Source organism: Syngnathoides biaculeatus, chromosome 10, assembly GCF_019802595.1.
Source record: "Syngnathoides biaculeatus isolate LvHL_M chromosome 10, ASM1980259v1, whole genome shotgun sequence".
Lineage (NCBI taxonomy): Eukaryota > Metazoa > Chordata > Actinopteri > Syngnathiformes > Syngnathidae > Syngnathoides > Syngnathoides biaculeatus.
This window is the reverse complement of record NC_084649.1, coordinates 7,661,129-7,673,458: the sequence shown is the minus strand read 5'-3', so window position 1 is coordinate 7,673,458 and position 12,330 is coordinate 7,661,129. Positions and strand designations below refer to the sequence as shown.

General features: G+C 41.7%; 1 protein-coding gene across 1 annotated transcript in view; it reads right to left on the bottom strand.

Moving 5' to 3' along the window:
* Positions 1 to 4,217: 4,217 nt before the first annotated feature.
* LOC133507767 (A disintegrin and metalloproteinase with thrombospondin motifs 9-like) overlaps positions 4,218 to 12,330 on the bottom strand; it is a 54,664-nt gene continuing 46,551 nt past the window's right edge. Inside the window, 9 exon segments of the mRNA XM_061833178.1 lie at positions 4,218 to 5,678; positions 5,777 to 5,896; positions 9,017 to 9,121; positions 10,086 to 10,177; positions 10,677 to 10,776; positions 10,779 to 10,812; positions 10,904 to 10,998; positions 11,621 to 11,715; positions 11,988 to 12,117. Of these exon segments, the coding sequence (XP_061689162.1) occupies positions 5,807 to 5,896; positions 9,017 to 9,121; positions 10,086 to 10,177; positions 10,677 to 10,776; positions 10,779 to 10,812; positions 10,904 to 10,998; positions 11,621 to 11,715; positions 11,988 to 12,117 (741 nt within the window). The 3' untranslated portion in view covers positions 4,218 to 5,678; positions 5,777 to 5,806.

Here is a 12,330-nt window from a genome sequence, read left to right as displayed (position 1 = left end):
GAACATTCTGCAGCGTTTAAAATTAAACGTTGATGAACGCTGGTCTCGGTGAGAACTTTTGTGCATGTTCAAAACTTTTTTTCCGGACCGGCGTTCTCCGCCAATTCCCAGCGATCATTGACGTTCACTGGCGTTCAAACAACGCTCTTCTGGAGCTATCCCGGCGACCATGGGCGACTACCAACGTTTCCAGAATGCTGACCAGAACGTCATGGTGTGACGGGGCCATTAAGTGTGGCGATCTCCAATGTTGTGAGCAGGCATAATTGTGCAATAGAATAATACAGTAAATATACTGCTTTTACTTTGATTCAGTAAATCTAATATCACTAATTTCTTGCCTAAGTGCAAAAACTGCAAGGCATTTTAAATTTGCTCTTTCATGTGCCCTGTGATGTTTAATTTGTTTAAATCTTAAATCAGTACCAAAATGCTGAATATTCACTACAGTCTTTGTTTTACATATCAAAAAATCAAGACTTAAGTCAAAGGTTAACATTAAACATGCATATTCTATTTCATCAGCTCCAAAATTTGGTGAGCATACTGTTTACCGACAGGTATGGCATGATTATCAGTATGTTTTTATTTATTAAAAAAAAAAAGGCAGCCGGAATGGACCCATCCGTTTTTTCACCGCACGTCATGATGTTGTCGTACATGGATTTTTGTATCTCTTGCCATGAAAATCCTCTCGAGGCATTTGTTTTGGAAAAGAAGCAGGAAGTGATGTTTTTTTTCCAGATGCCCACACTAGTGGGTTCGTGGGCTTATACCAGTTTTACTGCCGGCAAGTAGCTTGTTTTTGTCCTGTATGTTAGCCAAAATTCCGTCTTGTTGTTGAGTTTTGTGGATTCTGAATGACAGGTAGATTTGTATAGAGCTATTAAAAAATAATAGTTGGGGAGATGATGTAATCCTCTCAGAAATAACAAAAGATGTGCGTCACAATAACTTAATAAACTCCATAAGTCAGGGGTGCTAAACATCTTGATGTGCGCGGCCGCGGCATTGTCGTCGCCGCCACGGATGTGGATCAGGCGGGGAGGTGGTTTGGCCGCGTGCGGGAGGAGAAATGAGCCCCCCACACCCCTCACCAGCCAGTTACTTCACCTGGCATGGGTCCTCCTGAGTACGATACATACTGTCATGCATACTGTCAGGGAGTCTGTTGTTAGTTAGAAGTGATCCGCATATCATCTAGATATGGCTCGAAACAATAGGCTAATATTGCCCCGGCCACTTCAGTCGATTGTGTCATGCTCCTGGCATCCTCCCCAGGCTGGGTGTGGTCAGCCAATTAGTCGACACACACCTGGACCCTGTTTCGGCTGATTACACCCAGTACTTATAGGACACGGGGGACAACTAGTCCTCCGCCAGATCGTTGATTCCCATGCCTCGTTCCCACACTCCCGTATACCTGACCTACCGTGTACCGACCCTCGCCTGTTCCCTGACCATCCTAGTAAGCCTGCCACTTCTGATACTGCTGCTTTTCCTGACTGACTCGCTGATCATTGACCACGGACTCTGTACTCTACCCGCTTGCCTCTGGAGTCGTGCATTTGGGTCCGCCCTCGAGCCCCGGTCGTGACAGATTGTGAGATGTTCTCTTCTTGGAAAAGAGCTTCCGTGTCAGAAGGGGAGTCAGAGAAATCAAAAAATCTCTCTTGTTCATCTCCCATAGCAGGTGGCACAGCGTCTTCTCAATGGCAACTGTCCGTGTGACAGCTGTAAATGACGTTGCAGGCAGTATGGCTGCCACTGAGATGTCGAGTGTGATGGTATGGTTTCATGCCTAGAAAGACTACCACAGATGCATTATTTGCCTTGAGGATGGTCGTGGAAAAGTACAGAGAAGATCAGAAGGAGCTACATTGTGTCTATGTAGACTTAGAGAAAGCCTATGACAGAGTACCAAGAGAGGAAGTGCGCAAGTCTGGTGTGGCGGAGAAATATGTTGGAATAGTACAGGACATGTGTGAGAGCAGCAGAACAGCGTTGAGAAGTGCCCTTGGTGTGTCAGAAGAATTTAAGGTAGAGGTGGGACTGCATCAGGGTTCCGCGCTTAGCCCCTTCCTGTTTGCGGTAGTAATGGATAGTCTGACAGATGAGGTTAGACTGGATTCCCCTTGGACCATGATGTTGGCAGATGATATTGTGATATGCAGTGAAAGCAGGGAGCATGCGGAGGAACAATTAGAAAGATGGAGGCATACACTGGAAAGGAGAGGAATGAAGATTAGCCAAAGTAAAACAGAATATATATGCAGGATTGAGGGATGACTTCAAATACTTGGGGTCCAAGCAGAATGGAACAGTTGGTGGAAGGTGTCTGGTGTTCTAGGATGAAGGGCGAAGTTTATAAAACAGTGGTGAGGCCGGCCATGATATACGGATGACAGACGGTGGCCCTGAAGAAACAACAGGAAGCAGAACTTGAGGTAGCAGAAATGAAGATGCTGAGGTTCTTGCTTGGTGTGAACAGGCTGGATAGGGTTAGAAATGGGCTCATTAGAGGGAGAGCCAAAGTTGGATGTTTGGGAGACAAGGTTAGAGAGAGCAGACTTCGATGGTTTGGACATGTTCGGATGCGAGAGAGTGAGTATGTTGGTAGAAGGGTGCTGAGGATGGACCTGGCAGACAAAAGAGCGAGAGGAAGACCGAAAAAAGGTTGTTGGATGTTGTGAGGGAGGACATGAGGAAGTGGGTTTTAGAGAAGATGCACGAGATTGGCTTAAATGGAAGAAGATAACACGCTGTGGCGACCCCTTATGGGACAAGCCGAAAGAAAAAGAAGACTCCAGCTTCTTCCTATAAACATATTGCATGTTGTATGAGTGCCTACACAGGTTTATTGGACTTTCTACCATCTAATGGAAGATATTTTTTTTTTGTTCTGCCTTTCACTACGTGTAGCTGACATTGATAGATAAAAAAAGACATTTGTAAATTCTTAATAATCATTTCTGAGAAATGAAGTGAAATAGGATTATTTCCCACAGCACCCCTTATGATCTCTCACAGTACCCAATGGCGATGGTGCTGGTTCATAATCACTGGGTAACATGATGTAAGTCCATGCATCCATCTTCTAAGCTGCTTATCCTCACAAGGGTGACGGGGGTGGTGGATCCTCTCCCACCTATCTTCAGGCAGGAATCGGAGTACACCCAGAGTTCAATTATCAACAAATACCACATACAGTAAAAATGGCCTGCTACTGTTTGGTCTGTACTGTCTGTTTCCATTCTGAGTTTTGATTAATCTGACTGTCAGTCCCACTCCCAAAAGCCACAGTCATTAAACTTTGAAAAGGAAGCAATAAATCCACAAGCTGTATTCAGCTCAAATGAAATGTCTTCCATGCCCTCCATGAAAATCATTGGAAAGAAAAGTTGATCCCAGCGTTTGGGTCAAGTGGGTCCATGTTGTAACCTAGATTCACATTTCAAGGAAAGGAAAATAACTTCCAGAAGCATTCTAATATTTTGCAGGAGGCTTCAAAAGTGCAGTAGTGAGGCAGATATTGGATCCATCCATCCATCCATCCAACTGCTGTGCATAGAGAAAAAGGGCTGTGTCTCATTCTACCTAATATCGTCTCTATGTCTCAGTGGGAAAGTCCACAAAAGTCTGTCAGCACTTATTGAAGTTCAAAGAGCGGCAGTCTGCAAGGTACCCAACGTGACATGAGAAGTGTTGGGAATGTCGAGGGCAGACTTCAGCAACTCTAAGCCTTGTGAGAAGGGCCGCAGAAAAAGAAAAACTGTTTGTCGCAAGGAAGTCAACATTTGTTCCGCACATATTCTATTTTATATTTTCCAGACTTTTCCACTCCAGGGACATCGTGATCTCAGAATGCAGAATCAGTGTTTGGAAAACAGGTATAGAGTCACCGCTTTTATCTGTCTCCATCCTCTCTCGCTCCCCCACCCTATCCACTTCAAATCAGTTTGCAAACCCCCCGACTACAGCAGATCCAGATCAAATGACAATGAGACTGCTAATCAATTTAACCTTGCATTGGGCCTTTGCAATGACGAGCGAGTCTGATTTTGAAATGCAAACCTTGCCGTGTTGATGTTAAGGACAAAATCAGGTTTTTCATTGGTTGTGTAAGACATTTTATTTCCCAGGAACATTTTCGCGATGCAATCTGTATACCATATATCATGCTTTTCATATGGAAAGACAATTTTAAAGCCTGTGAATAAATCTCTTGACAATGCATTGAAATTCATTCCTGATATTGCATTGAAATTAATAATCTTTTATGGTCAAAGTTCACATATTGTACATTCACGACACAAGATAAAATAAATATTAGCTTTTCAAATAAACTACATATTACTTTGCAGCATATTTAAATGAAGTGATACATTTATCATTGGCAAATGCATGAAAACAAGTTATATGTACATTTCAGTATTAGAATAATCCCTTCATTGATGTCACCTGAGAGCTTGAAGTACATTACTTTGATGATAAAAAGTGCAGTAATACATTGTGATGAAATGTTTCTGTCCCACGTCCAAAGATATGACGGCAAATGTATTGTGGCAGCTTACAAAGGCTGTAATGTACAACTGAACTGTGCTACATTTTTACTCTGTTTTCCCCTGAAGCATTTTAGAAAGAAGAGGCATGGAAATCTGAAAACACAGAAACACAATAATGTACCCTGATTTGTTCATGAAAGCGAACAAGTGACAGGCAGAAACAGTAGAACATCATAAAGTACAGAAGGTAACAGTTAACATAATTCATGTGAACAGATCCCACGCTGGCTTGAACAACTTGTGAGGTCTCTCCATGGACGGAGCTGTGGAGAACATCTGCAGGGTATCTACTGGGGTTTTATTGGCCGGAGGTAAAAAAAAAAATCCTTCTTTCACGCCACACCCGAGAAGATAACCTGTGTGGTTTCTCAAGGCCAACGGCTTTACTTTGTCATGCTACCTGACACTGATGCAAGAACACACAGGAATTGGTTGGACATGGTGCCTGGAAATGGACAGTATCTCTAACCTCCTCTCTCCTGTTGCTGCCGCGTTTATTTGCGATCTAAATTTGTGTAGACGGGATGTATTATTTGTGAGGTAACACATGATTAATGCAGCACATGCAGCAAAATGTGTGTGGATAACGCGACACATTGTTCGCAGTGTTCTATTATTTAGCAGCTGAGCAAAAACTATTTGCACTTGACTTTATTTGGGGAAAAGTCTCTATATAGTGCCTGAACTGAATAAACAGATGTTAAAATACAGTATAGCATTGGAAGGAATATGCACACTGATATGGATCACAAACTATGTAAAATCTCTCAAATAAAATTTCCATAAAATAAACAGTATAAGGTATAAAAATGTGTTATAAAATGAAAGGCACCATCTGGCAACGAGAAACTGCTCTTATAGAGAATGACAGAAAGGCCTAAATTACACTACATCATATATATTAATGAGGTGTAGGCCTACAATAAATAAGGCATATACACTAGTCCACATAGTTATTTACAATAATTACAGCAAATTATTTGTCACAAGGTAAAAAAAAAAAAATCTGAAAAAAGAAGAGGGGCTCAGGTGATGGATGGATGGATTTGAGCTGCTTTGTAGACGTAGCACCAAACCGAACTGGAGGGATGTCCTGACATGATGAGCATCTGACTGACAAAGCAGACGCGTGACAACATTTACACAGGAAATGCAGCATAAGGACATGCAGCCACACGGTTTGAGTCAAGCTAATATTCTATATTGCTTACATGTAGATCTACACTCGCGGTGTGTGGGATTTAGGCCAGTGAAACTGGCAGAATGGAAGGTGAGGATGGAGAACATTTGCCACAGTAGCCTCCACAAGTCCCCGACACTATGCTGCCATCCTGTGGGCACAAAAGGAACAACATCAATTATGTTCCAAATGCACAATCTTAATACAGTATTTGCAGAACAATGTGCAGCACTAATTGTTGTGATTTTACCTTGCAGCGATGTTTCTGTTATCTTCATCATAATGTGAGCCTTTAAAATACCGTTCAGTATACATTTTTTAAATATAGATACAGTAATCCAAACTCCATACCATGACTTACAAGTGTTCCAAACATTTGAAACCATCTGTCAGTATGATGTCGATACAGACATGTACCACAATTAATAAAAATGTTGCTAAATTAATACCACTCTCAAAAGATTTTAATTTGTAAAATGTTCATTGTAATAGTTTCTGTTTTTAGTAGTTGTTTCACAGCATCACTCCGCCTCCCCAAAGAAAAAAAAATTACAATGCTTCATGTAAACCACATTGAGTTACCTAGTATAGAAAATGAAGCTATATAAATCCATTTGCTTCCCTTGGGTTTGCTCAAACAAACATCGACACAGACACAAAAGATGAAGGTAGCACAGAAGCGCCTTCAACATGGAAGCCATTAGGAATGGAGTGAGTCTTGTCTGGTCTCCTTTGGGGTGTCCGCCCCTCCTCCTGACACGGCCTGGCTTTATTTCAAGTGCCTACAGTGGCCATCTTGAAAGAACTGGCTACGGAAAATAAATTGTGAGCCTGTCTTGGCATATCTGCTACCTCACTGATAAAAGTCCTGCCAAAACTTTGATTTCAAGGCTTGATCTTCATATAAAAAGGAGAGGGTGGGTGGGCATTCGACAGAGGAGCTGCCTAATAAGAGCTATTTCTCCACTTGTTTGTAAAGACGGACTCTTGGAATGCAGAATATCCTCACAGGCAGCCGAACAGAAGGGGGCACAATGAAGAAAATGCTTTTTGAAGGAAAATATACTGTTGAGGCTAAAAAAAAAAAAAAAAAAGGACACCTCGATCTAATCGGGTAATTAACATTTAAAGAAAGATGTTGGGTAAAAACCGACATGAGGTGTTCGTCAATCCGTTTTTTAAATCTAAGTGATGCAGTGAATCACTGGTTTATTGATTGAAGAATCATTGTTTGGACATGAAACAATATCCAAAATATATCATGTTACACATTTAAATGACACATCACAACACATGGTGACAGAATTTGATCCCCCAAAACCACTGATTGGCTGGAGCCCAAACAGGTGTACCTATTCTGGTCATGTGTATTAAACCCACCAATAGGAATCAATGTCTTACCTTTCAAAAACTACAGTTTACCACAATAGGCCAGACTAGAGCACAGTAATCTACTTTTAATTGACATACTGATTACGTTATCGTAATCAAAAAGTAAACCTTTAGCCAAATTACACTTCAGCAGGGTTATTATTTACTTCACTTTATATATTGTCTAGTCGAGTTTGAATCTCCCATCATCTGTAGGAAATCGGGGCCTGAAAGCCAAGGCTTCATTTTCTTTTTCAATTAAACATGCGGAAGAATGTCTTCACATTCTTCATTCTGAAGTCAAACTATAATTGCAACTCATACATATACTGCATGAATGTTTTCATACTCAAAACTATAAAAAAAACAAGAAAATGCATTTTATCAAAGACTATCAAAGTTGAGGTGATGGCTATCACAGCACCCAGGCCATAGTCTGTGTTGCACAATTCAGACGAGTTGACCCTTCATTGTCAAAGCAGCCATTGTACTACTAAACACTCAGAGGTGGTACCGGAAGCAGGGTTGAGGATCAGGTGAATGGGATCAGGAGAGCGACCCCCTCCAACACAACATAGAAGAGGACTCCTCGACAAAATCAACAGCACTTGAGCCAAGTTCACCAAGAAATGAGGACCCTCATCTACACCGTCACACCGGGCCAATGTAGTGTACCCCGATCGGGCTCATAACTTTAATCCAGTCGACCACCTGAACCTCTTGGTCTTCATGGCTACCTGGCCATGCGATCAAAATGATCAGAATTTGATTATATTGTCTGGCTAAAGACAGAAACCCTTACATTTTTGCCATGGATTCTTGAATTTTCACCCTCATCACCTCTCAACCTCCTTCGGTATTGCATGAAACCTAACATTGACCTTTTTGGCCGTGTTCTAAATCCATGCTCTATCGTGGTGGTCTCCATTCAACATAGTTTGCTTTAAACACACTCTGAAGTGGCTCTCTACCCCATTTGGGCGTCTGCCAAAAGAAATGGCAGCATCACCAGAATCTGAGAAGCTGTTCCCTGAGCCTTTCATACAGGAACCTGCGGTGGTCGTGCTAAAAAATCCCACGCACATCAAAACCAGATGGGACACCAAGGAGTTGCTGCAGTGGTTGATCCAGACGCTGAGCTCATGGTTAAGAGGTTCAAGTGTCAGCCCTCAAAAGTAGCATGTAAGTATGACAATGGAGTATGGAGAAGGAAGAGCACCACGAGCTAGAAAAGCTAAAATACACAGTTAGCCAGATAGCCTAGGCAGAGGACTCTGAGGCAAGCAGTCAACTACAAGCAATGCTCAGACGCAAAGCTTCGCTCAAACTCTGCCTTTAAAACTGATTACAGACACGGCAGGCCCCCCCAACTTCAGCCCGGTGACCGAGCCTCCGCTGAGAGATTACTTGCCCTTGGCCCTCAACAGCTAATTGAACCCAGTGGTGACCACTTGGAAAATCATTTGAAAACCCTGAAGGCAGACCCAGAAGGAGATGTAAGAGCTGAAGCCAAGAAACGTGATGTCAAGTTCTAGGAGAAGCAAGGAAAACACATCAAGATCTTTACTGACCAGAATGCCCCCACCCCCCTCCCCCCACTGGGCCTGCTTCAGGTTCTTGAGTCTTTCAAAAAGTTTTAAGTAGTGTTATATAAAGTGACAATGCTAGAAATAACAAAGATAAAATATTAGCATGAATACTGTCATTGGTTTTAATTTCAAGGGTGCGAATATTAATTGTAGCTACACCAGGCACATGATTTGATATCAGTTTATCAACATTTTCTTTTAATTATTTTTTATTGATGGATATTATTGCATAAATCAAATAACATAAAAGGCACATTTTAAGGGCTTTTCCCGTCTAGGGTTCTTTGCCCCTGAGACACTGCCTGTGATACCTTTGATTTCTTGATATCAGCCACAGCATAAATGCCTTGAGAGGTCCATCGGGCGTCTGCAGCCACTTTCAAACCTGTTCCTGAGAGGTTGATTCTAAAATGCCCCTGAAAGTACAGAAAGAAAGAAATAATTAAAATGTCACACAGTGGGTGGGAATTTTAAAGGTTATTACGCTCAACTGTTCCAGTCAACTTGTATGTCTGCTTGGCTGTAGGAAAAGAAAATAAGAATACTGGGAAAGTACACATCTGATTTTAGATCAAGCAAATACATAGACACATTTCGTACAGATTTATTTTATCAGTTCTTGATCCTTCTACTATCTAGATGTATTTTATGGTCCTCCAGTTCTTACATGAAAACCATGTACAGTACAATTCCACATCAAACAAACACTCCAAGTATAGAAATCATCAATAGTAGTGTCAGTTGTTAAAAGCTTAACGATTTGAGCAGGAACAATCCAGAGAACATTTTGTCAAATTGTCCCTTACTGGTAGAAAATAGTGAGGATATTATAATTCAAATTTGTGAACAGCAAAGTACTTTTAGAAAAATTCCCATGACATCCATCCATTTTCTGAGCCACTTATCTTCACAAGGGTAGCGGGAGTGCTGGAGCCTATCCCAGGTGTCATCGGGCATGAGGCACTGGTTGCTAGCCAATCGCAGAGCACATGGAGACAGACAACAATCGCAGTCACAATAACACTGAAGGGAAAGTTAGTCTCCAATTAACAATTAATTAATTAAAAATAAACACGTGTTAATGAATTATAGCTTCTCTGACATTTTCAAAGAAAACTGAGCAGAATTATCATCATCTTGTATTGTAATTCATTAGCTTGTGCAGGTGTTTTTAAGAAAGGTGCATATTTAGAGGACACGTCGACAGATAGATAGATAGATAGATAGATAGATAGATAGATAGATAGATAGATAGATAGATAGATAGATAGATAGATAGATATAGATAGATAGATAGATAGATAGATAGATAGATAGATAGATAGATATAGATAGATAGATAGATGGGTGAGTCACTTCAAGGGTTTCTGATGTTCTCACCTGCGGACATTTGGAGGCGCTGTAGCAGTCCCCCGCTGTGCCAAATGGAACCCTGCTGCCTTCAGGAGTCAATGCAAACTGCCAATCTGTGGCTAAAGCATTGAGAATGACAACAAAATGATGCGGCAGTCTTTTAACAATGCAAACGTACTCACACACATACAAACGAACAAACACTTATATCTACTGTATGTGACATTGGATTCTCCTCCAATGCACTCTACCCGCAAAGGTTTAATACCGCGGATTAAGCTGAAGTTATTTACGCTAAATCTTTAGTTTGGTCAGCACTTCTGTTTTTAGGGTCTGCAATATCAGCTTAAAAGGATCTTGCCCACCCCAGCCTTGTAATTCTGTGTTGTTTCAATGAACATTGAAGACATCTTGACTCCATTAACCCTTCATGAACACGGGTGTAATTAAATGGCAGGGGATGTTCTTATTTGAGAGTCAGGCAGGATGCTTTAAAGTTTTGATCACATATAGTGAGAGTGATGGTATACATTCCCATAATTATCTCAGGATGCTGTTTTGTTTGACGCACTCTCGTTAAGAGCTGTGAAGCTGCACAAATGTCCATGGCCGACTCACTTATGATGTTCACCTTGCTCAGGTCCAGGCGGAGCTTGGAGAAGATGGTGAAGCCCGCAGCGGGGTAGTCTCTCCGACAGTCACTGTCCTCTCTCTTTGAGACCCGTTGGATGGACACTGGGACGGATCGTTGAGCCTGGAAACATACAAACAAACATACACTTGAAATCAGTTTTACATTTACAGGCTCCTCCGTCTCCTTCTGCCACTCTTAGCTGACGCTTTACCTGAAACCAAAGATCTCAGAAAAATTTTCCCCATCTCCTGTTGTCAAGGTGATGTACTCACATGGATTCTCTGTTTGCATTCCTGCACAGTAGACCTGAGGATAAAAATAGTAGCAGGGAAAGGAAGGAATAGGTTAGGGAAAGACAAAAGAGCATTAAAAAAGATGATGACGGCAATGGAAAGGATCTTGAGAAACCAAAATATTAAAACAAGCATAATTCTTGTATTTCCATCAATCCATTTTCTAAAACACTCATCATCACGTGTCGCGGGAATGCTGGAGCTTATCCCAGCTGTCAACGGGCAGGAGGCAGGGTCCACGCTGAACTAGTTGCCAGTCAATCGCAGGGCACATGGAGACAAACAGCCACACTCACACCTAGGGGCAATTTAGAGTGTCGAATTAATGTTGCATGTTTTTGGGATGTGGGAGGAAACCAGAGTGCCCGGAGAAATCCACACAGGCATGGAGAGAACATGCAAACTCCACAAAGAGAGGGCTGGGATCTGAACCCTCGACCTCAGAACTGTGAGGCCAATGCTTTACAGCTGCGCCACTGCGCCGCCTCTTTATTCTAAATGTCAAATATAATATTCTCAATATCATCATTGATGTGCCAACAATATGGATGAATATTTCAGTATCTTGTTATAAGGAATGTATGTCATTTGTAAATGCAAATATCTGAACAAAAATAAGCATGCCACATAACTACCTTGAGAGTACTTCCTTGAATATCCAGTAAGTGTTCACCATCTGATCGCATGCCATTCATGCGCTGGGCATCTTGGCAGCTAGAAGGCAAATGACCTTGGGAATTGGGGGGGGGGACATGCAAATTTAGCTGAATGAGGAAAGAAGACTAAAAACTACCTACGCTACAGTAATAACTATTTTTAAATGAATACTTTCCAACCAGAGACCATCAAAAGTGAGCAGTATTAGCTCATAACTTACACAGATCTTGTATTTCATATCATGATGTTGAAACTTTAATTCAAACATACATTCTGTGAATTATTTTGTAAAAAAAATGTATTTTGACTGCCACTCTCCGGTGGGGGGAAAAAAAAAATCCTCACAGCTCAGCTTTCTGCAGACTTTTCTGGCTTCCGGCATGGCATCGAGCGAGCATCTTTTGCTTTGCTGGCCATCTGCTGTCCCACACTGCACCGCCCGCTCCATTACTCCATCGCCACAGCTCACTGAGCACTAGAAAGGAGATGGAGAAGCATGGAAATGGGGGGAAATAGACATTGTTGTCCTTTTCAGGTCTTTCACATGGTTTGTTCCAGTGTTGTTCGGTAAAGTTCATGACTGGTGAGGCATTGACATTTGGGGTTACATCGTTTGACAGTACAGTGTCATGTTTGCTTCACCTTGAAGTTTTTTTTCATCTGCATTTTTACATAATCAGCAAAATTA